Source organism: Schistocerca nitens, chromosome 1 (genome assembly GCF_023898315.1).
Source record: "Schistocerca nitens isolate TAMUIC-IGC-003100 chromosome 1, iqSchNite1.1, whole genome shotgun sequence".
NCBI lineage: Eukaryota > Metazoa > Arthropoda > Insecta > Orthoptera > Acrididae > Schistocerca > Schistocerca nitens.
The window spans coordinates 458613007-458638547 of record NC_064614.1 but is presented as its reverse complement, the minus strand read 5'-3'; the positions used below and the strand labels follow the sequence as shown (position 1 = coordinate 458638547).

The 25541-nt window shown below is 45.2% G+C and overlaps 1 protein-coding gene and 1 pseudogene across 1 annotated transcript in view; one reads left to right on the top strand and one right to left on the bottom strand.

Annotated features, from left to right (window-relative positions):
- Nucleotides 1–25541, bottom strand: part of LOC126253539 (uncharacterized) — a 606491-nt gene that overhangs the window by 385617 nt on the left and 195333 nt on the right. Inside the window, exons 9-21 of the mRNA XM_049954972.1 lie at nt 24051–24055; nt 23441–23687; nt 20224–20343; nt 17067–17441; nt 15249–15371; nt 15018–15152; nt 13670–13903; nt 11601–12125; nt 11336–11521; nt 8724–8975; nt 7242–7469; nt 4237–4443; nt 1085–1378 (exon numbers count right to left, since the gene is read on the bottom strand). Of these exons, the coding sequence (XP_049810929.1) occupies nt 1085–1378; nt 4237–4443; nt 7242–7469; nt 8724–8975; nt 11336–11521; nt 11601–12125; nt 13670–13903; nt 15018–15152; nt 15249–15371; nt 17067–17441; nt 20224–20343; nt 23441–23687; nt 24051–24055 (2931 nt within the window). The remainder of the gene's footprint in view (nt 1–1084; nt 1379–4236; nt 4444–7241; nt 7470–8723; nt 8976–11335; nt 11522–11600; nt 12126–13669; nt 13904–15017; nt 15153–15248; nt 15372–17066; nt 17442–20223; nt 20344–23440; nt 23688–24050; nt 24056–25541) is intronic.
- Nucleotides 7911–8028, top strand: LOC126207580 (5S ribosomal RNA; annotated as a pseudogene).

Genomic DNA, 25541 nt, shown 5'->3' with positions numbered 1-25541 from the left:
CAGAGGGTTCATCGAACCACAATCATACTATCTCTCTACCATTCCACCCCCGAACAGCGCGCGGGAAAAACGAACACCTAAACCTTTCTGTTCGAGCTCTGACTTCTCTTATTTTATTTTGATGATCATTCCTACCTATGTAGGTTGAGCTCAACAAAATATTTTCGCATTCGGAAGAGAAAGTTGGTGACTGAATCTTCGTAAATAGATCTCGCCGCGACGAAAAAGTCTTTGCTTTAATGACTTCCATCCCAACTCGCGTATCATATCTGCCACACTCTCTCCCCTATTTCGTGATAATACGAAACGAGCTGCCCTTTTTTGCACCCTTTCGATGTCCTCCGTCAATCCCACCTGGTAAGGATCCCACACCGCGCAGCAATATTCTAACAGAGGACGAACGAGTGTAGTGTAAGCTGTCTCTTTAGTGGACTTGTTGCATCTTCTAAGTGTCCTGCCAATGAAACGCAACCTTTGGCTCGCCTTCCCTCACGCAGAAGGGTGCTGGCAGTTACATTAACACAGCGATGAGCTATGTAAAATATACGGTTCGTGGGAATGACTTATAAAGCATATCTGTCTCGGGACATCAAAATCTGTGGTCAATCTGGTCACTTCTGGTGTGGACGTCCCACATGTTTAGACCTCACCGAAAACTGAGATACAAATCATTTTGGCTGTTGAAAATGTCTTAAAGGATCTACAATGACTTGTGAGCAGGAGGGAAGTTATCATGTGATCATATTGGAAGACTGCTCTTTCCGGGCTGTAGCTCCACGTCGTTGAAACGTCATATGCTGTTTGTACGCTGCAAGCGGTAGATGACATATTCTATATTTACATTTAACCTATACAATGGGAAAATGTGTTTTGGTCACGAAGTGCTGATCCCAGTGAAGTGAAAGGCAAAGGATTTAGTTCTGTCGTATTTGTAAATTAAAAGACGTGTGTGACAGTAACGCGCCGTAATGGTGAACTCATATCAACATTAATGTCTTCACAGGGAGATGAAGTGGGAAGATTAACCATTCATAAATTAACAGATAGCTGTGCAGTGTGAACCGCGCGTAGCCGAGGTACTCACGCGGCATGCAGATGAGGTCCGGGTTGCCGACGAAGAAGGGGTCACAGACACACTTGTTGGTGTTGCGGTCGCAGGAGGCGCCGACGCCGCAGACGACGCCCTCGCAGCGCTCCTTGCAGCGGCCGCCGATGCAGACGCTGGGCTCGGCGCACGGGTTGCTGGCCGAGCAGACGTCGGGCACGCACAGGCCGCCGGGGAATGGGTTGCCGATGAAGCCCTCGACGCACTTGCATGTGGCGCCCAGCGCCGTCACGATGCACTGCGCGCCGCGGCCGCACACCACGCCCTGGCACACTGCGCACCCACAACACAGTCCTCACAGTCTCCCTGCCGTCCGAGGGCACCTAGCTTCAAAGCTAAGACTCTTTGTTAATCAGCATTTCATAATCTAGCCTCTCATACGGAACACCTGGCTACCAACAATGCAGATGATTGCTCTTCATCCGAAAGAAGTAGACAAGTACATTTCAGTTAGTTTTAATACCACAGAACCACCCCATGGAAAAAGAAGATATGACTTTCACGAAGCAGCAGTATGACTGTATTAAATCATGACTAATTACGATTTCTGTCACCTTCTGGCTGCTGTAATTAACTACTCATAGACCCTGAAGCAAAGCTTTCATAACTATACAGGTATAATTAGCACATTCTGGAATTACTGTGAAACTGGTGGACATTACAATAAGCGATTACATTATTATACAGCGTGTCCCAACAGGAATGGTCAATATTCAGGTACATGACATTGGTGATTATTCGAAGCAATAAAGTCTAGCAAACAAGGGTTCTAAAATGCGTATCTTAAGAGCTGTGAGCACTTCTTCATGTTAGATACGGGGAAAAAATGGTTCAAATGGCTCTGAGCACTATGGGACTTAACATCTATGGTCATCAGTCCCCTAGAACTTAGAACTACTTAAACCTAACTAACCTAAGGAGAGCACAGAACATCAGTCATCACGAGGCAGAGAAAATCCCTGACCCCGCCGGGAATCGAACCCGGGACCCCGGGCGCGGGAAGCGAGAACGCTACCGCACGACCACGAGCTGCGGACAAATACGGGGAAACAAATGTCATCTGCTCAAAGCGCTGTGCTTTCCCTACTTCTAGAGTGGTAGAATGGACAAAGACCAGAAAAAATTTCCTGTAAAATTGGGATTTAAAGTGCATTTCCTAAGAAGTATGAGTACTCGTTCATCATCGCTCCGCGAAACATATCTCTTCTACTGAACAAGTCTTCATAGCCCTTAAGCTATACACTTTAGAGCCAAAGTTTGTTAGAGTTTTCTTTCCTGACTTGGTCTACACTATCTCCTCCCAGAATATGGAAGGGAAACAACTTGCAGCAGAAGACATTAGTTTCGCACTATCGAAGATGAAGAAGTACTCGTAGTTCTAAAGATATGCGTTCTACAGCCGATGTTCACTAGACCTTCGAATAATCGTTCCTGTCATATCCCTGAACATCCCTCCTGGGACACCTTGTATAATCAGGATGTATTGAATATAATGATGTATTTGCTAACTATGAAGTTCACTAGCTCCAGAGTGTTACCAGTGTATGCCAGTTATACAAGAGCAGTTACAAAAGTTTTGTGCAGTGATCAAAGCTTCACGGTAGATGATGTCACCGGTAGATGTTAACACTGGCTCGCTCTAACAAGCCAGTATGACTTCATCAACCAATAGACGACAGGATTATTGAAACTAGTCATGGACAGATAGTCATACTGCACCTTTTTGGCGCCAATATTATCTTCTTTTCAAATATTTGGAACTCCACCTGCACAAGATCAGTTACATCACTCTAAGTTATGAAGCTATAAAAGTCTAAACCACGGCACCGATTTAGTTCTGAAAATGAAGCTGATGGTCGGTGAAGCGGAGCACTGCGTTGAAAACTGTCGGACCAGCGCCGAAGAAGAATCTTTCCGAGGCTGATGGTCATGTTGCATGCATTTTCGGTGTGAGGCAGCGTTGGTACACTTATTTGGGGTTCGAGAGCTTCTACAATGTAACAGAATTCTTGCTAGAACACAATGGAATCCTGTCGATGTTTATGCAGTGGAAAGGAAACCCTGATGAAGGGAAGGGTACTGAGGATCTGGCTGAATTCTGTAGGGAGGATACATCTCAGGTCGGATTTCGTGGCTGGAAGTGAAAGTTGCTGCGACAAAAGGTTTGTTAATGCTGGTTGTATGGTGGAACGGGAGGGGGATGTGTTTCTGTAGCTTTGTAGCGTAGCCGGATTACATATTTTGGAGGTACTATGTGGGATAGTTGATGTAGCGTTTGCAGAAGTATATAATGTATGTATGTGTTCAGTGCCTGGCTGGAGTGACAAATGTTTGATTCAGCTTATAGATTGTCCGTATTGAGGGTGCTAAGCAAGATAGTCCGTAACTGACGAGGCAATAACACATAAGATGCAGACTAGCGCTGGAATTGCTCGGCGGAAGAAGTTTAGTAGTGCCAAAGATAGGCCTTTGTTTGAGAAACGAATCTGCAGAGAATACACTTCTGGAGCACAGCACTATATGGAATAATGGTCTGTAGAAAGCCTGGAAAAGAAGAAACTCAGTGCTTTTGACGTGTGGTATTACAGAAGTACGATGAAAATTAGAGATGAAATAAGAAATGGGAACTTTCTGTGCAACATCGGCGAGGAAAGGAATATGTGGAACAGACTAGCTAGAAGAAAGGAGAGGACGATAGGGGATATTGCAAGAAGTCAATAGTTTCCATGGTACTGTGTGAGCTCTAGAGAAAAAATGGAAAAGACATAGATCGGAATAAATTTAACAAGTAATTGAGGATGTAAGTGCTTCTCTGAGATTAAGAGTTTCGCACAGGGAAGAAATGCTAGTGGGCAGCATCAAGCTAATCAAGAGGCTTATGACCCAAAAGAAATGGGGTTCGTTGCGTTCAAAAATTTACAGGGAAAAGCAGAAATCCACTTAAGAGAGTTGAGGATAAGTTGGTCAAGGTATTTTAGTGTGGTTGATAGTGTTTAGTTTTACCGGATGAGAAATATATAGTATCGCTGATTGCTGCTAATGTAGCGGAGATCCCCTTCACTCGTTTTGTCGTGTTGCCCTACTGCGTTAAAGGCAGAGAGTGTGAGTTTATAGACAGACTGGGTGCGTACCTGAGACGCACTCTCCGTTGGCGGCCTCGGTGTAGCCGACGGCGCAGCGGCACCAGGCTGCGTGGTTGTCGGCCTCGCAGTAGGCGTGCGGCCCGCACGGCAGCGTCGAGCACGGGTTGACGCACGCGCCGGACACGCACGCCAGCTGGCCCGCGCAGTCCGCGTCGCTGCCGCACTCCGCCTTGCCGGCGCCGACCGCGTTCACGCCTGCGCCCACACACATTCACTCCAGTTACGAGCGCCAAACGTCTCACTCACTCACATTTATATTTTGATTCTGCCTACTTTCATTAATCACTGTTTTGTGAGCTTTTCGTTTGTACTGTTTGTTCCCTGAGTATTCACAAACCTTTGCCAATCAAATACTGCACTGAAGCCTTACGATTTCTGGATACCTGCTTCTTCACACACATAGTCACACACACACGCGCACACACACACACACACACACACACACACACACACACACACAATGTCATGTGCCATGTCTGACCCCCGATGGGGACACAACTTACGGCCAGTATTTGTTTCTTCCCACAGTTTTGCCCTTTGGTTGACTCCACCCTGCTACCCTCTTTTTTGTAGTTACTGCATCTGATCTATGAACGACTACGCAGGGCGATTCCGCGATGTCAAAAATGGTTCAAATGGCTCTGAGCACTATGGAACTTAACATCTGAGGTCATCAGTCCCATAGAACTTAGAACTGCTTAAACCTAACTAACCTAAGGACATCACACACATCCATGCCCGAGGCAGGATTCGAACCTGCGACTTTCGCGGTCGCGTTGTTCCAGACTGAAGCCCCTAGAACCGCTCGGCCACACCGGCCGGCCTGTCGGCCTCCGTGATGTCGGAGAGGGGTAAATGTATCAAAGAGCCCTGGTCCTAGACGACCGAATCGGAAGATATAGGCTAAAATCGTTCTCTTCCTCCTAACAGTCTACTTCTTCAGCTGAAAGCTCTTTGCTGTTCATATTTTGGGAGGAGGTAGTACGGACAAAAACAAGAAAAAAAGTCCAGTAAACATAAGCTCTAAAATGCACACCTTACGAGCTATGAGCACTTGTTCATCTTTGCTTCTGTGAAATACGTATCTTCTACTGAACGTATCTCCTACGGTACGTGTTTTGAGACCCCATGTTTACTAGACGTTTTTTTTTCTTCTTTTTGGGCCATCTAGCTTCTTCAAAAATATGGAAAGCAAAGCGCTTGCAGTAGAGGAGATCCACTGTCAGACGTATCAGGAGTTTCGTTTAAAACTTTCGACTCGGTCGTTTCCGGACCAAGGTCCCTTGCTTCACACAGATACATGTACCATTCTCCATCATCCCTGAACGTTTTCAACACCATCACGGGATCACCCTGTATATCTCCTTTTACCGATATGTGGGGTACGTGCATTCGTTGCGTTTTCAGTATTTTGAGCAGGCATATGGTTCAGTATGTTCCAGTGCTAACGGTCTGCGTGTTGGTTAGTTATCCCAAGAGTTAGTCAAATTGGTTCAAATGGCTCTGAGCACTATGGGACTCAACATCTTAGGTCATAAGTCCCCTAGAACTTAGAACTACTTAAACCTAACTAACCTAAGGACATCACACACACCCATGCCCGAGGCAGGATTCGAACCTGCGACCGTAGCAGTCCCGCGATTCCGGACTGCAGCGCCAGAACCGCTAGACCACCGCGGCCGGCGAGTTAGTCTTAAAGTAAATACTAGTCACTTAAGACTCTGTACCATGAATAAGCGTCCAGTGTCATCAACAGCCTGCGTGGCAGTATATTTGATAATGTTCTTCAAACCGATTTTCTGTTGGGTTCCAGAGGCTGAGTAGATCCCATTTGTAGATTTTCCCGTCCCAGAAGCTGCTACGTACTCATTGGAAACATCTCCACCTTTCAAAAATCTCCTACGCTATCAGCGGGAATCGACTCCGTGCTCCCAGTGTTAGTAACTACTGACGCTAGGTAGTTGACCATGGAGACGTAAATAGCGTGGGGTCAGAGAAATAGGGAGTGTCCGAGCTAAGCATGTAATAATATAAACTGTAGTAACTTTAGAAGTAATTGAGATACTTATTGACGGTATGTCTCTACAAGTATAGTAAATCATAATGTTTCATTGTTTTTTTTCACATCTAATATTGGAGAATGTGCGCACTATTAATAGCGCGGCGGGCCTTTAGTGTGTATTCCACTTCTCTCCAAGCGTTTTGCAGTACTGCAGGCATAACATTTGCGATAGCTGCGCGAATACGGTGGCGCAGATCCGATAGATCACGAAATTGATTCTTGATAAACCCCAAAGAAAAAAATGAAGTGGCTCCATGTCTGGACGTCTAGGGGCCCAAGAACTCGATGGACTACCTCTCCCAACCCAACGATCTAGGAGCTGATGATTCAAGAAATCTCTCACAATGATGATCCAAGAAATCCCTCACAATGTTCGGAAAAGTCTACTTGCTTGCCAGATTGACCTGTGAGAGATACGCTGAAGAGACGTACGGTTTAATTCAACAGTATCCTCTGGAACTGGCGTGGTGGCCCAATACCGAAAGCAAAATACCAGTTTCTCGAAGTCGTTTGTCCCATTTCTTAATTGTTACGTAAGTAGGAACTTTGTCAGGTGATCGCAGTCCTTACGCCGAAAACGACATTGTGCCAGGGTCACAGACTTGAGCTCCGCGAGAGAAAGCACACAGAACACTTTCTGCTGTAGAGTCCATACGGCTAATGTCACGCGTTTACAGGAACAAAGCAGTTACGCGCATGCACACGCGGTACCAACAGCCGGAAGCAAACACAGAAAACAATCTGAGTTAGCGTACTTGTGGAAGCAGACCACCAATACGCATCTCAATTACGCATCGATTTATTACATTTTATGTTATTATGTGTTTAACCCGGACACTCCTTATAACAAGTACATGATTCGTCAACTGCTGAAGAGCTTTGTGGATGTGTTCTTCCATGTTTTCTGGTGATGTATTCGTAAGGTACTCACATCCGGATCGGTAGGGGTCGCCGGTCATGCCCCTGGCGCAGACACACTTGTAGCCGCCCTTCTCGTTGAGGCAGTGCGCGCCGTAGGCGCATGGGCTGTCGGCGCACTCGTCCACGTCGGAGCAGCCGGTCAGCGGGTCTCCCTTGTAGCCCGGCTCGCACATGCAGCGCGGCGGGTCGCTAGGCGTACACTTGGCGTTCAGGCCGCACGGGAAGCGCTCGCACGGGCCTGCCGCACACACACACAGGCGCGTGTCACACATAACAGCTACTTACTACCTGAGTAAAAACTTTTGACTAATTACCTGTTATGACCACAAAGAGCATCATTAGGCCCATAAAAAATGGTTCGAATGGCTCTAAGCACTATGGGATTTAACATCTAAGGTCATCAGTCCCCTAGAACTTACAACTACTTAAACATAACTAACCTAAGGACATCACACACAACCATGCGCGAGGCAGGATTCGAACCTGCGACCGTAGCAGCAGCGCGGTTCCGGACTGAAGCGCCTAGAACCGCTCGGCCACCCCGGCCGGCATTAGGTCCATAAAAGTTGGAGGCAGTGTGTTGTGCATAGGTAATGATGGAAATAATAAAATGTAATCCAAATCGTGCTTTTATAATCATATCCGCTGGTAGAAACTCATTTGGCGTCATAGCTATAGCACCAACAGCCTTGCCGCAGTGGTAACACCGGTTCCCGTCAGATCACCGAAGTTAAGCAATGTCGGGCTGGGCTAGCACTTGGATGGGTGACTATCCTGTCTGCCGAGCGCTGTTGGCAAGAGGGGTGCATTCAGGCCTTGTGAGGCAAACTGAGGAGCTATCTAATTGATAAGTAGCGCTTCCAGTTTCGTAAACTGACATACGGCCAGGAGAGCTGCGTACTGACCACATACCCCTCCCACAACCGGATCCAGTGACGCCTTTGGGTTAAAGATGACACGGCGGCCGGTCGGTACCGTTGGGCCTTCATGGCCTGTTCGGGCGGAGTTAATCGCAGCTATAGTGACCAACGCCAGTCACAGACATCTTTTGACTGCTACGATTATAATGGCATACGATTTTCTGTCGCCGTATATGATTATAGAAGAACCACTTAGATTACATTTTATTACTGTCACTGTATAGACTATGATTAACTGCATCTCTTTGATTTTTTTTATTAACTTGATGAGCGATCGAAACTGGTAACGAATACAATATTATTATTGAAGCAGTAGCTCATCCTGACGATCATAAAGTTCTTTAAATATTAATACACTGTTGCGCACCATCTGCATAAATTTTTAGCAGACTGTTATCTCTGGATTGCTCTTTTGTACCGCAGTAAAAGCACGACGACAGAACGATGATGCGCTTGCGTTGTATGTGCAGTAAACATAGTACATCGGCAGCAGCATTAATGGACTAATTACTCGGCCAGATTGGCCAGCTTTTATCTCTAGAAGCTGCAGATGTCCAGGTACGAGTACTCACTCTTGCACTTGTTGCCATCGAGCGGGTCGACGAAGAACGGCGGCGGGCAGACACACTCTCCCGGCTGGACGCACTTCTCGTTGGCGGAGCAGTCGGCGTGGCTGACGCAGCGCACCTGGTCCGGCGAGCAGACGCCGTTGTAGGGGTCGCCGCTGTAGCCGCGCGGGCACACGCACCGGTGCGAGCCCGCGCTGTTGACGCACTCGGCGCCGTAGCCGCACACCTGCCGGCCCTCCGAGCACTCGTCCACGTCTGCGCAAGAGACGCTGTCGCTACAGCACGCTCCGCTGCCGACACTTACCTTCCGACGCCACGCCAACAGCCCCGCTGTTCGGTGCCAAGTTAAGTAATTAAAACTGTCTCGAATGAAAAACAGCCCACAGTTGCACTAAACCAGAAACCAGGGGCAAGGCTTAAAATAAACATAATTTAGTGCAACTGTGGCCTGCTTTTCATTCGAGATAATTTCGTAACGGTTGTTGTTGTCGCTGCCATCATGAAAATAATGTAATTAAAAGTGCAAAATGTGGACAGTGCCTGTCAAATGAGTTATCAAAAATCGTACTGTACATATCAGTTAAGCGAAACCATCAAAGAGTCGCCTAACTGATTACTACAAGCTACCTGGGATATACAGGGCGAATTTTCAATTTCGAAGGGCCTGGAACGTCACTTGCAAGAAGGAAACATAATCTGCAGACGGAAATTCTTCTTCCACTTATTTGCTAAAAGTTCAATCAATAAAATAGCTTTCGTCATAGGAACGACTATGGAAACTCCTGTGGGCAGCACAGGCGACCACGTGCTGATTTCAGAGCAAGGAGCTCCGCGGAAGACTTCGTGGTTCATGTTTATAGTAAACATGGATACGTACTAGAAAAAGCATGCCAAATTTGCTCTATGAGATCCGAGTAACCTTTGCCGGCCAAGCACGGACATAGTACAGCGTTCCTCTTTATATTGTGAGCGTTTTACTTTCTTTGCGCTTGTCGTTTGTGAGCTGCAAAAAAGTGGTGATATCTGCTTAAATATCAGCTTGCGAGAAACATGTTACATAATTTTCGTTTCTTTTCAGTATTTTCTGTACTTGGAAGCATCAGTCGCTACTACAGTGCGCGCGTCGCGTCGTAATACGTCTCTGTACAAATAGAGAGAGAGAGAGAGAGAGAGAGAGAGCGATAGCGATAGCGAAGCGTGGAATGAATTTTGTTTAACCGTGGCGGCAGTGAGGTGGAAAACATGTTCCATGTTACCAAGCAATATAATGCGTTTCTGGGAACAACAACGAATTGAACTGCATCGGCACTGAAGCATGGCGACATCATGGTCTGGAAGAGAACATCGAACGCCCCTCAGTGCTGTTCATGGCATAGCCTCCAAGACGATATCGTTGGCTGCCGAATGTTACTGGCAGGGGATTCGCTCATTGTTTCAAAACAGTGCCACCTTCGAATGTGATAAGCTCTATAATAAATATATTGACTCGCTTAAGCGGGATTTACCACCACAACCTAGATTAAAAAACCGTGAACACCACAAGTTCCTGAAGAAGGCCCCAGCAGAGGGTTCGAAACATTGATCGCATGGGAGAAAAATGACGTGTCCTATCTAGAAGATTTTACCTTCAAAATAAATAATGTCAGTTTTTCAACGAAATATTGCGACCATTTTACTATAACTTCTTAATACTCATTTATTTCAGTAGCGCGATTTCGGCTTTCGAGCCATTCTCAAGTGCAAACTGTAGAAAAACGTCACTAAATACCCGATCTGCCTGAATTACATGTCGTCGATGAAATATTATAACACATATGTAGACATATATGTACCAGTGATCTCGTAATAAGATGTGGATGTGAATTAGAAACATTACGTGCTGCCAACATACTTTAACGTAATGTGGCGTGTTAATGATGGCCAATATACTGATGTGGCAAGCGCGACCCTGTTCTTACGTTTGCACTTGAAAATGCCTCTAAATCAGAAAACACGATAGTGTAATAAATAATGATAATGAGCGTATGGCATTGGTGGCCGGGAGACCCCTCTCGGGGCGGTACGGCCGCCGCTCCACAAGTTCTTTAACGAAACTACGGCGAGTTGCGAGGGAATGAGGATGAAATGATGATGAAAGACACACAACACCCAGTCATCTCGAGGGAGAGCAAAACCCTGACCCCGCCGGCAATCGAACCCGGGTCCCCGTGCGCGGGAAGGGAGAACGCTGCCGCAAGACCACGAGTAGCGGACGTGTAATAAATGAATATTAAGAACTTAACAGTCAAATGGCGTCGATGATTTGATTCAAAAAGTATTTAAGGCTGTGTTGACTCCCGAAGTTAAAATGATTATATACTGTCCGTGTTCTGGTCTCTTCTGTTTCCGTATGTATGAGAATGTACGTCAAATGATTAATGTCTCACTAAAGGTAGATTCAATCGACTTTACTCGTCAATTAATTCTATGGAACGGCTTTTTGCCTTTTCAGTCGGAAATCTTCCTTTTTTCCCGAGGACGTAAATAAAATTACTTCAGTGAACAGTGTACAAAGTACGCGATAACGTAATGTCTGGGAATGGTCTTTTGAGACAGAGACAGAGTGTGGTACTGACCCTCGCAGGAGCCGTCGTGGCGCGTGCGGAAGCCCTTGGGGCAGGCGCAGTAGCTGACGCCGCCCGCGATCGTGATGCACTCGGCGCCCGGCGGGCACTTCTCGCCTTTGGAGCAGCCCGCCAGCACGCAGTTGCCGTCCAGAAGCTGGTACGGCGGCTGGCACTGGCACTCCAGCGTGTTGCACTCTGCAAGCACACACAGGCGGTAACGCACTGCTCGAAAACGGGACGCGCGTGTGGATTACATTTGGTAGAGGGCGTTTACCTTCGCAGAGCAGGAAGGGGTTTCCGTTGAAGCCGGGCGGACACTGGCACTCGTAGCTACCGGGCAGGTTCTTGCAGACGGCGTTGAGGCCGCAGGCGGGGCGGTCTCGCAGCTCGCGGCACTCGTCGACGTCGCGGCAGCGGCCGGAGGCGGGATCGCGCGTGAAGCCGCGCTGGCACAGGCAGACGCTGGTGCCGGCGTACTGGTCGGCGACGCAGTGCTCGCCCAGCGGGCACGGCCGCTGCTTGGAGCAGGCGGCGGGCGCCGGGCCGTGCGGGCGCGCGCAGCCCGCGCCGCGGTACGGGTCGCCGGCCCAGCCGCCGGGGCACTCGCACGAGAAGCCGCCCGGCTCGTTGCGGCAGACGGCGCCCGGCGCGCACGGCGACGCCGCGCACTCGTCCACGTCGACGCAGCCGCCGGCGGGCGCCGCCGCCGCCGTGTAGCCGCTGGCGCACAGGCAGCGCGCCGCGCCGTTCAGCAGCAGGCACTGCGCGTTCGGGCCGCACACCACCGACTCGCACGGGTCTGCAAGGCGGAGGGTGGCACACTCACAACACACGCTGCACTGCTCGAGGACGCTAACTACATCTCTTCTCAACTACGGTATTGGCACGTCAACTGGACCATCCTGAAGATTCTCCCTTCTGAACTACGATACTGGCACGTCAACTGGATCATCCTGAATATTTTATTGCCTCAATCTACTGACTGGTTTACAGGTTTTTGTTTTCCAGCCGAGTCATCTACTTCTCTCCGTCAGGTATCAATTTCGTGGCTCGCTTTTTGAACTACAACCAAACTGTACTCGTAAGACGCTGCGCGCAGCTCTAGTTATTGTTTTTCGGAGCAGCTACCGACAGCGTGAAGCGTCCACCCATCACAGTTTGGTTGGACTTCAAACAGCCAGGCACTAAATCTTGCCTCGATACTTGACGAAGACAGCGAAGGATATTGTCGAAATATATCGTACAAAGAGAAAAATGACAACTCGACTGTCAACCAAAAAACTGACAAACCATTGATTTTGACGCGGAAGACTGAAGCATTAAATCCTATAGGTGGAAACTGAGATACGCCAAGATGTGAAGTCGTGTGATTCACAGCCTGGTGCGAGGATTGCCACTTGGGTGATTTGCATGTCAAGTGTCTCAAGTGTATCTGCCTGGTGCACTTGGCTGTCACGAGATCGTGTAGAGCGGTAGTTTTTGTTTTATCCAGGAGCGTGGCACACCGTTTACAGCTTCGTCCTTACATGAAACTTCCTGACAGATATAAACTGTGAGCCGGACCTGGACTCAAACCTGCGACCTTTGTCTTTCGCTAGCAAGTGCTCTACGGACAGAGCTATCCAAATACGAATTATGACCCGTGCTGTTTGGAAGGCAGGAGATGAGATACTGGCTATGACACCGGGTCCTGAGTCGTGCTTGGCTATATCTGTCGTTATAGCACTTACCGCATAAAGGCAAACGTCTCAGGTTCGAGTCCTGATCCGTCACACATTTTTATTTGCTGGAATGATTCTTATTTCCTGTGGTTACTCAAAATCATCTCCGACGAATGCCTGTCTGGGTGCCTTGCTTCCTCAAAAAGTTAATTACCATCCTTGTTCTTGTTCAGCTGAGGTAGTGTTTGAACTCTAACGCTGCTCACGTCGACGAGAAATTAAATTTACTGTTAAAAAAATGGCTCTGAGCACTATGGGACTTAACATCTATGGTCATCAGTCCCCTAGAACTTAGAACTACTTAAACCTAACTAACCTAAGGACATCACACACAACACCCAGCCATCACGAGGCAGAGAAAATCCCTGACCCCGCCGGGAATCGAACCCGGGAACCCGGGCGTCGGAAGCGAGAACGCTACCGCACGACCACGAGATGCGGGCTAAATTTACTGTCGCCACCCTAATACTGTAGAGCAACATGCTCCTTCATTTGATATGCAGAAACTGAATTATAAGATCCAGATGAGATAGACTGAGCTTCAGGAACACGCACACACACACACGCACACACACACACACACACACAGAAGGAGAGAGAGAGAGAGAGAAGAGGTACTCACGCCTGCAGTCGGGTCCGACGTTGGGCTCGGGGCAGAGGCAGCGCTTGTGCGGGTCGCAGATGGCGTTGCCGGGGCAGTCGGCGTCGGCGGCGCACGTCACGACGGCCACGCACTTGACCTTGGGGTCGGGGTCGGGCACGGATCCCGGCGGGCAGCCGCAGCTGTACGAGCCCACCACGTTGGTGCACACGGCGCCCGCTCCGCACGGGCTGCCCGTCGCGCACTCGTCGATGTCTGCGAACAGGCGGCCACCACTCTCACAAATACTCCTCTTCACACACCGGCCCATACCGCTACTGTGATTAAAAACATTAGGAGGCAGCGTCCACGATATGACGGAGATTGTTTTTATAGTGCAAAAGTAAAATTTCAGCACATCGACATCTACATCTATATTCTCCAATCTATTGTAAAGTCGATATCATAGGACACTTCCCATTGTACCGTGCATTAGCGTTTTATTCGCGCACCGAGCACTGGAAGAAAGTCACCAATCTATTCTTGTCTTCCCAGACCTTAGAGGAGCGATTTGTGGAGAGCCGAAGAACATTCCCGAGATTCTCTAACTATTGGATCTTGAAACTTTGTTAGAAGAGCTTCAGGGGCTAGTTGACGTTTTTCTTCAATTGACTGTCATTCCAACCTCTACAGCATTTTCACAATTCAAAGGAAGGGTGACGATGGTTTCGCGAAACACAATTGAGAAAATTTAGAGAAACGGAGTTTGTGGCTGAATATCGCTGATGCATATTTTGGGTAAGAACCGCGGAGACAAGATAAGAGATATTAGGACATGCGTGGAGGAATATATATATATATATAGTAATTTTTCCGTAGCTCCATTTGCGAGCGGTACAGTAGGTGGAAGAAGTAGTAGTGTAGAAGTGGCCCCCGCCATGCACCGTGCGGCGGCCTTCGGAGCATGCGTGAAGATGTAGATCTAGATAGATTATGGACTGCTTATCAAATAGCCTCCTAGTTCTCTCCCGCCTCACCCTGATTTCTTCACAGATGTGCCGTTGACTGCAGCTTACTCTCTCGTTAGCCATTTCAAATTCTTCTTGAACAACATTTAACTGCCGTAGATATGGACCATTACGATATATTTCTGCTCATGTTGCTTATGGAAAGTGACAAGGAAGACAACAACGGTGTCCCGTTTCATGAGCTGTAAGTATTTATTTAATTAAGAAATAACTGGTTTGATTGCCCAGTTAGGTGCGCAAGAAATTGGCAATAACTTACGGAGTTAATGATTGTTACAGCACATTACTCAGTAGCATACGGTAAAGACGCATTGGACTGATAAACAATAGAGTGCAAAAGTAGACACCGGCGCCGTTCTTACCTAGACACTGTTTGAATGCATTTCCAGTAAGTCCAGGCGGGCACTGGCAACTGAAGCCGCCTGGCGTGTTGGTACACAGCGCATTGGCACCGCAGCGCCCAAAGGGTCCATTGATCTTGTCACACTCGTCGATGTCTGCGATCAAAAATTCGTCAGTAAGTAAAACAGGTAAAACAAATCACCAAACAAAAACACGAGTAGACTTACTTCGTGATTTGGTCGAGCACTTACCAACACATCCTGCTGTTATATCCAGTGGATTGAACGACCAGCCGTCCTCACAAATGCAGTAAGCTTCTTGACCGTCAGGTTTACAGAAGGCGTGGTCTCCACACTTGACATCTTCGCACGGTGCTGCAAAATGAAAATGATATTTAGAGACTCTACATTACCTGGGAGTAGTTAAGCCAACAGGAGAGGTTCTGAACGAGTGCAAGTAACTGTTTCCTAGTTAATGGTTCACGCTGACCATTTCATGGCAGAGATACGGAAAATTTTCGGTGCAACGTGGAACCGTTATTCTGTAAGCCTATAAAATGGAGCTTAAAAATAAATTACATATCATTTACGGCGTTTGGTCATGCAACTGTTGATTATTTGTCCGATTTATTCAGAGTAATTACTGCTGAATACGACGAAATAATTGTTATTAGTAAGGAAGTGATGAGTAGTTCAGAGTAACAGAGACTCATAGGAGAACTGGCGCAGAAAACTGTGTTACCGCAATCCGTATTGCAGTAAAACATAGACTAGGACAACAAAACGAAGTACAAAATATGAGTGCTTTCGGATAATGTCAAGAACACAGTCTGATTTTGCCAGTTTATAAGGCGGAAATCCAGTGATAATTAGAGATTTTCATCACAGCCTTAAATTCAGTTTGTGTCCTTCAGTTGCGCCGATTTATGTTTGACTAACTTTAATTCACTGGTATATTAAAAGCTGTTTTGCGGTTTAATATCACAGACATATCACATTTTTTTAATTGTAAATATGTTAACTTATTAAGTGAGTAGTACATACAGTACTTTATTGTCGATGATTCACTACTGATATTCTGCAAGGAGCAACTATTATGTAAGGAAAAAATATTTAGGAATAATAAATAATTAAGTTAAGATATCTCTCTTTTTATAATCTGAGCATATTTTCTGTTAGAGAGAGAAAGGAAAAAATTCAGAATTTATCGTCACCTGACGTAATTTCGAAAACCGAACGAGTGCCGTAAAGCAAAATGACCAGACGGATTTCAGCCTTGCTCTTGTCAAATATTTTTCTAATCATTGCGGTATTTTACCCAGTTCCCAAGAGGCCAATGAAATATCGGTTCGCGTCATAAAAGATACTATATAACTTATCGATTCTTTTCAGCACCATCTGTGACTATGTGTGTATGCATACCTTATGTCGTAGCAGAATACGCACATGCCGTGGAACTGTTCATATTTGATAAATATTTTGACAGAAGCCCTGCCGAAGAAACTGGAAGACATTTTGTGTGATCTATCCACACAGGAGCACTCACGGAGCGTGTTCAATGGTGAAATTTCATTAGTTTTAGTTATTTTATACACTACATAGTTTAAGACCTGTTACCCAGTATTTTAAACAGGTCGTACGTTAACCATTTCCATCTTATGATAATATAAATTATTCCATATTACGGACCTAGAGGTCAATACTGTTTTTAACAATGTTTTTCACACAAATTAAACAATTAAAGTGATGAAAAGAAATTTGAGCAAACTGTAAATTGTAAATCAGTTGGACTTGTTGGACGTTGTTAACTGTATAATTCCACGAGAGGGAAAAAGAGGCTACAACAGAATGGGAGGAAGCAGGATAATCTATGGACCATTGCGAACGGATATGGAGACCTTGGAACAGAGGGTCGACCTGCAGTATCTTTTTTTAGGTAAGCAGTCCAGCGAAGTGATTCCGCCACGATTCTTATCCGTTCCGCATAGGGCCTGTAGTATTAGTAGTTGATGCGCTACTCCTGTGTCGCAGTTAATTACTGTCGGTGGTGACACGCCGCCAGCTACGCACCTTTGCAGGGCAGACGCGGCGGGCTGCCGACGAAGCCGGGCTCGCACTCGCAGTGGTAGCCGCCCTGGACGTTGGTGCAGCGCGCAGAGGCGCCGCACGGCTGCCCCTGCGAGCACTCGTCGATGTCGACGCAGTCGGCGGCGCGCGCCACGAAGCCCTTCTGGCAGAAGCACTGCCCGTCCACGCACTCGGCGTTGTTGGCGCAGTCGAAGTTGGAGCGGCAAAGGATGTTCACGTCCACCTGCTCGCACGCCACCTTGGCGTCGGGCTTGCCCGCGTAGCCTTGCGGGCACACGCACGTGTAGCCCGGCACCGCGTTCTCGCACAGCGCGTTCGTGCCGCACGGGCGGTCCAGCGCCACGCACTCGTTGATATCTGCAACGGGCATGTTCACCCTCACTTAGTCTGCCAACAGCGGACGGTATCTGGCGCTTATCTTTCAACATCATTCGACGGCTAATCCGGGTCGTGGTTCATGATGCTCAGCCCCAGTAGCAGATTGCCTATCTAACTGCTTCCAGGGGCAACAAAAATGTGATTTTCATATTTGATACAATTATTGACCAAATTTAACAAATTTAAGATCTTCACATACTCTACTCATAAAGATGTATAATCATATGTTAATGATTTAACAGAGCAGTACAGGAATTACGGTTAGAAACTGTGTATAAAGATTGACTTAGCTGCACCTATGGATTTTATGCAACCCGCAACACCTTCAAATACCATGCGCAAGATTTTCATATTCTCTCTCTCACTACGCGCAAACTATTAGTCCTACAGAAAAAATGAATGGGACCTACTTGTAAAAAATTTTATGTAGCTCGGAGCCTATTTGAAGGAAATTTAATGTAGCTAAATTTTGTACTGGGGTACGTTTTGGCATGAGGGAAGTTTTCGAGTTATTAAAAAAAACGCGGTTGAAGGTAACTTGAGGCAATGTTTGTGGCCCGCAAATACCCAGACTATATTCAAACAGAATGACAGCACTTGGCGGCTTCCAACAAACTTTAACCATAATTTCAACCCCTTTCTAAACATGATCTCGCTTACATGCTGAACGACAAATACTTAACACATTAAATCATTCGTAAATTAATCTTAAGTCTGAATCTGTTATGTAGATGGGAGTTCGATTGTTTGCAGAATCCGGGTTTACTGGTCTCTATATGGTTTCTAAGAGAGACTTTGCAGTATATGGAAATTAGGAGCTGATACTGCCTGTCTGATGCTTTGTGCGGGACTGTGCGGCATTCCTGAAAATTTAGGTTAGAACGAGCATGTCCGTTAAAGCCAAGCGTTCGAGTTCAATCTGTAAGCATATCTTTTAATGCCGTAGTTTCAGGTCTTAACCCGACTTGCTTTTTCCCTTTTCTGTACGATTTTTTTGGCGATCTAGTAGCTTTCCTCAGATGCTGCGAGCTTGGATTTTGTGAAGACATATAACAACACATCTTGCAGCACTTGAAGGAGACGAACAACAACTTGGCCGAAGCCCCCAAAATATATCATTAAATATGCACTCTGCGAAAACCTCACAGATCACCATATCTTTACTAATGAACTCAATCTAGATAGCGTATGTTATTTATACTTCACAGGCTAATAGCTTCGGTCCACCGACCGTCTTTGCATCATCACTACGTCAAACATCTGATATTATGTACTAGGTAATATACTCTTGGCTACAATACTGTGAGATGTTTGACGTCGTGATAATCTTGCGATGGTCAACGGGGCGAAACTAGTAATGTCTGAAGTATAAAAATAAAAGTATTTCCTAACTAGACTGAATTCGTTAATGAAAGTATCAAAATAGTATTTGCTTCTTACGCAGATCTTGTGTTTTCATGTTATACATCAGCAAATCTTCCTCTCTGGAGTGAAAATTTCATTCTACCACGAAGAAAATTGTTGCGCAGGCTCGTAAATTCTTCAGATCTCCATCGTTGCTCCATGACAGATAATTGCTATTCTTCATTGCTGACAGAGCGAGATGTCCCAATGGTTAGCAACCTGCACTCGTACGAAATCTGCGGTTCAGATACCCAACCGCCTTTCCAGACTTGAAATTTTTGTTGTTCTTCTACAATGATTGGAGAAATATTTTCTTTCGAAAAGAATACGACAGATTTCCTTTCACGGCATGGATGAATTCAAGCTTGTGTAACCATAATGACTTCGTCGTAAAAACGTGTTGCTAAAGCAAATCTTCTTCCTTTTCTCTTTCCCTCAATGAAACGGAAACTTTTAAATTTTCCACTCTCGAGTAGCTGTTAGCCTGCAAGGGAAGAATAGTGACAGTAGGTGGAATACAGTAATAGTAAGATTCAATGCGATATACACTTTTTGTACCAAGTGATTCGTGAAGAACCTAATACCTTTCACCAAAACCATCAATATTTTAATCTGACAGGCACTAATAAGAAAAGTTTTAGTCATGTCAAGTCCTCTATATCCTTTACTTGCCATCGGAAGAAGTCATCAGACACATCCGAATACAGTCTAGATTCTAGATGTGTGACACTGCACTTTCTATAAGGAGCGATCAAAAAGTTTCCTTTCGAGGGCCACACTAACCCCTTGCCAACATGAAGGTGCTTATATACACACATCGGAGTCACGCTGGTTTGCATATACGCTGCAGCAACAGCCTCAAACGGAAACTTTTTGATCGTCCCTTATTTGTCTTCTGGGGCCAGGTATAGCGTTATTGAACCGTTTTTTTTTCAGATCCACTGTTCCACTTCATACTATCTGTGAAAACCTTGCCCTTTTACAGAGGGCAATTTAAAGCGACGCTGCTTGTTCCGAAAAATAAATGATGTAATTGACAACAGAGGCTCGGAGTCAGGAAAAAGTCTGCAAATGAATAACCACTGATGCATTAACTGATTGAATACAATTTAGATCTACGGGCAGGGGGAATCACCTATAACGAGGCATGTATAAGAGCAGAAGTAAAGTATTGGAGGCAACCATTAGGTATGTTAGCATTTACTTTATGACTTCTCTGACTAGCGCTTAAGTAAACGGCGGCTATTATGCATATATTTGAAGCATTTTTTGTTGTGCACCAACATATATTAGGAATATGATCGATTATCTGCCTCGCATTGTGAGGTCGAGTATCAGATGTAAGTATATAACTTACCAGTGCAGCCCTTGAAAGCGTCTCCGGTATAGTCTTCCTTGCAGGTACAAATAAAGCTGCCGACCGTGTCAGTGCATATAGCGTTCTCGCCACAAGGGCTGTCATCGCATTCGTTGACATCTGGAATATTTGCAAAAGTGAACAGTTAGCGCCCGAGCTAGAGATCGTTTCAGCCTAACATAATGAAGCGAAAGGTGATATGAAGAGAATTACATCTGACCAAAACCGATCCAAGGCTTATGAAACTGTACTACACAGTAAGAGTGGGAAATGTGAAGATAACAGAGGCACAAGGCGTTTGTAAGCAAGCTCTGAAAGAAAAATACAGTCAGTTAAATGACATATTTTCAAGATATTGAGTCCAATCTATAAAGTCAAAGATAAGCAAAATTTCCAGACAAAATATTTACAATGAAAAATAAACAATAAGTGTACGAGAAAAATGTCATTGAACACTTGTTTCTAATGAGAGACGACAGTGCTGACCACTACTGATATGATGTTTCATTCTATACCAGGTTATCGAACCATATTGCACTAATAAAGAGGAAATACAATTCATCACTCATTGGGTGGTTAACATCGTCATCACTTTTTAATCCTAGAGTATAAGTAGCCGAAAATCTAAAAGCAAAGAAACATAAGGATACACAAAGCTTCATAAGCAACAATTTTTAAGAGATTATTCTAAGAAAAACTGAAGTCTGTAAAAGAAAAGACACTTATTAACTTTCTTCAAATCAAGCAGTGTTCTTACAATTATACCAAAAAGCACAGAAAATAGAAGTTTGTTCATTGATAAGTATCGATCTCAAGCTGTACTGTAAAAGAAATACATGTCTGGAAAATAGGTATATTAGTTATAAGAAACAAACATAAAGGCACCTGGAAAAAACATGCCGTTAAATAGCAAGACAGTTTTACGTAGTACACAGTCTGTCGTCATCTTAACCATAGAAGGCCACAAAGAATCGACAGTGGCTACAGAAACAGGAAAAGCACAAGAACTTACACCTAACCACATCACAGAGAAGCGACGCTGTACAGACATTTAGGAATACAGATCGCGGAATCTATGGGTGTTAGTTTATGGTTATGGGTAAATGTAGTATATTCACAAATAAACACACTGAAATTTCTGTATGTTGACGAGAGAAAAAGGGAGCTAAAAGGAGAAGTGGAGAGAAAAGGGTACCACAGGAGGACTCAGAACGAAACGGAGCCTAAGGCGAAAGAAAAGATACAGAGATAGTCCGCAAAGAAGAGCAGAGAGGTAATCTGCCCTTTTCATCCTTTTTCTACATTTCAGTTACTGGCATTGTATTACCGTACTGTCTGCAGCACTATTAAAGGGATCCGAAAAATTTACATGTTATCATTGTTGAAATAAGTAAGGAAGGATATGAGGGAGAACATACATGTGTGAAGCCAAGACGACCAACAAATAAATAAGGAAAACAACATTGGAAGAAAATCAGGAAAGACAGACAAGTACAATGAAAGCCAAATTGAGAAAAATAGTCCAAACGCCAGTCCCGCAGCTACTAAAACGAGCACTGAAAACCGTTCATACTGTGGAGAGCAGCACTTCGGGCACTACAACGTACATGTCATAAACTCTACGATCTATTTGTCTACTTTCCGTGGTCCACAAGTACAGAACTTTAGAGGGCATCAGCTTTCAATGAGAGCGAGATTTTTCTCCGTGTATGTGAGACTAACAAGCAAAAATTGTAGGTAAATCAAACTGTCAATGTAATCTGTTCGCATCATTCAGTTATGATTGCCATAGTTTTTTTCTGTCGCGTGCAGTGAATAGTTTGCCCTTGTATGCGGGAAAACATTTCAGAACTTGTTGATTGTTTACAAACAAAATGATTTCGACAAACTCATTAAAAGAAGAGGCACATGTTACTTACTTTCTCATTTTCTATATGTATTGTAGTATATAGCTAATATAGGGTATAGGATGTTGGAGAAGGATAAATGTATCAATTTAAGGTAAGGGTCCCTGTTTCGGAAACGAACGAGTCGAAAGTTAGAAGCGAAAATCTTTCTGATACCTCTGACAATGGAATACACGTACCGGTGCTGTCGTTGCTAAGAATGTAGGGTATGCAGATTTCAGAGGAGGTAGATCGGACCAATGAAAGAAAAAGTCTAGTAAATATGGGCTCTGAAGTGCATACCTGAGGAGCTATGAAAATTGTTCATCTTCGCTAGTCTGAAATTCATTTTTTCTATGTAACAAGCGTGCATAGTTCTTAAGGTATGCTGTTTAGAGCCCAAGAGCCCATGTTTACGAGATATTTTTTCTTGTTTTGGTTCATACTACCATCTCTAAAGGTTTCCCACCTCACATTCTTAGCAACAACAGTACCGGTTCACGTATTCTACTGTCAAAGGTATCACAACGGTTTTCACCTATAGCTTTCGACTCGTTCGTTTCCGATAGAGGAACACTTGCCTCACACTGATACATTTATCTGTCTCAATCATCCTTGAAAGTTTGTAACATCACCACGGAATCGCCCTGTACGTACTTACAATTACGGGCGCCGGTGCCTATAACTTTGATGCTGTGTTTCTGGACATGGGTTCCTATGTAAAACCTGATCAAATACGTCCTCTCTACAACCTGTGGTAGTGCGAAACATCCTATGTTAGTCTTCAGTGGCCATTTTCATTGAAGTTAAAACTGAGCTGTTACGCCATGTCATATTCCACTTTAGACTTGTCCAAAACTTCGAGTTTCGCCGTCTCTGCTGGGTGTCTTCTTCAGAAGGTTTCTGGTGTCACCAAGTGGCTGAATACTATCAAAAACAAGTGTCACGTCACTTATTACAGGCTTCTCTGAAGTGCCAGGAAAAGAGCCTTCGCAAATTGACGCGACGCGTTTTCGACCGTGCTCAGCGCCCCGGGACACCGGAAGACTCCCTGAAGAAGATTCCAGCATACGGGTCGAAACGTCAAGGTTTGGAGAACTTCGGAGAGGGATATGATGAGGCATAAGATTTTAACTTCAGGAAGAATTGTATTGGCTTCCATAAAACATTGATAACTGTTACCCTCCTCTGCATAACGGAAAGAAAATAAAAATGCGATACTACACGTATTTTAAAATTTGAAATGCTGTCTGAAACTCGCGACGGAGGTCCCACTAGCTGTGAGACGAGAGGCGCGTGGTGCCCGGTGCCGCTCCCGCAGTACTACTAACTTTCGCAGAAGATGTTGCCGTGTCCGGAGAAGCCCTGCGGACAGATGCACTTGTAGGAGCCGGGCACGTTGATGCACTTGGCGTTGACACCGCAGCTGGCGGCGCCGGCGGAGCACTCGTTGATGTCGCTGCAGGCGAGCAGCGGGTCGCCCGTGAAGCCGGCCGGGCAGGCGCAACGCGCGGCGCCCGCCTCGCCGTCTCGCCGGCACTCGGCGCCCTGGCCGCACGCCGCCGCCGCGCACGCGTCCTTCGCCTCCGGCTCTGCGCAACGCCAACACACCTGCCACCACCTGCTTGCTGCCTAGCCAACTACACGGGGACACAGTGGCTCCAGGGCACACGCTTTCAGTTTCTACAGTGAGAGTGCTCATGATATATGCTGGAGAATTTCATGCTGTAAGAAACAGTATTTTACCGTGCCTTCCAATGATGTTGTGAGTCGACGGTCGTCTCTCTTCTGAAGCAGTAGGGTAGTATAATGAGAACTAGTCAGCTGGAAGGCCGCCCTCAATACGTGGGTATTGAGGTAACAATGATCGGAAATGTGCAATGAATATTGTAAGGGAAGACAAACCATTTACAAGAAATGCACGCAGCCGACAAGAGATACAACGTCTTCAGTTCTCAGTTGACCACCTACAGTGTAACACATGTTCATCATTACAATGCCCGTATCGATATTAAAACATTTATTTATTGAAAAAAATTGTAAACATCGTGAAATATGTAAAAATGGTTGGACACGAAAACGATGTTCATTTAACAGTGGAGAATATGCATGATGTTAGGGGTATGTTGTGATCATTTACAGCTTAATATGCACCCACTTCAGCGTGTTAGTTGTTTTTCTCTGTAGCTAATAGTCTTCCCACAAACACGTCACATAGTTTACTACTTGATGTTTGCTGCACTGTAGTAACTGCACCACTAAGTGGACTGCGCCAGTCATACAGACTAACCGAGTGCACTCTTCACTTCAGCACCTGACCTGCTGCCCAGGGGACATTAAGCATTAATGGCTTGCACTTCCAATAATTACTTGCAGGTACTAACCAACCTAAAAATATACTACTCCGAATAGCTATAATTTAATCAGCAAATGAAGTAAATACTAATGTAATGTTGTTAGTACACTGTTCTGTCACCAATAAAATACTATACTTATACCGCATATTAATGATTGCCATGTTGAATTATTACTTGAAAATGATACATACACTGAAATCGAATTTGGGAAATAAACAAATCCTGTCCGGGCAGAAAACATTGTCTTTCATGTCAAATATTTGCATGTTGATGATGATGCAGCCAGTCACAGCGATGAGCATGACGCGATACAATGTATATAACCACCAAAATCTAAAGATGACCTTTTACTACTGAATTCCGACCACGATAACTTGATCCATTCCGCAGAATTGACTGTAATAAATAACCAGTTTAGCAAATATTATGTAGACAGATCTTGGGCTCTAAGTTTAGAAGTGCATATTGTCTACCACTACAAAGAAAGACTCAGAGAAAATGAAGGAATTACATTCTGATAATTCCCTAATAAATGATTTTTTTCTGTAAGGACGCTTCATCTAAATGTTAATGAAATTGACAATAGGAGTCACTTGTTTAACAGGTTTTATTATGAATGACGTTAGTTGCAATGAAGCTGGCAGGTGTCGATGTTGCAGCTGCTACTGGCACTTTGTACTCTTGTTGTAGGAATAAAATTGGAAGAAACTACTAATTGCAGTTAACAATGTGACATATTTCGCTGCTGAAGAATTTGGATCTATCGCATATTCCAAAATAATAACTCAAATTATGTATCGAAGCCTAAAGTTGTGAAGATTCATATGCTTGACAGAAGCTTACAGAACAGCAAAGCTGTCAGTGGGAAGGTAAGCATCATAAAACAGCAATATCCTACGGGTGTCGTGGGGTACGAGACAAAGAACCTACAGCTGGTATTGCAGCATTTACTTGTTTCTTCTTACAAAATTTTTCAAATTAGCGTTTTATGTTATTTGCGCAAAAGTAGAGGAGCCCTTGTAATGGAGGAATAAGTAATGGCTAGAGGGTTAACAAAGTCATCAACAGCCAAAGT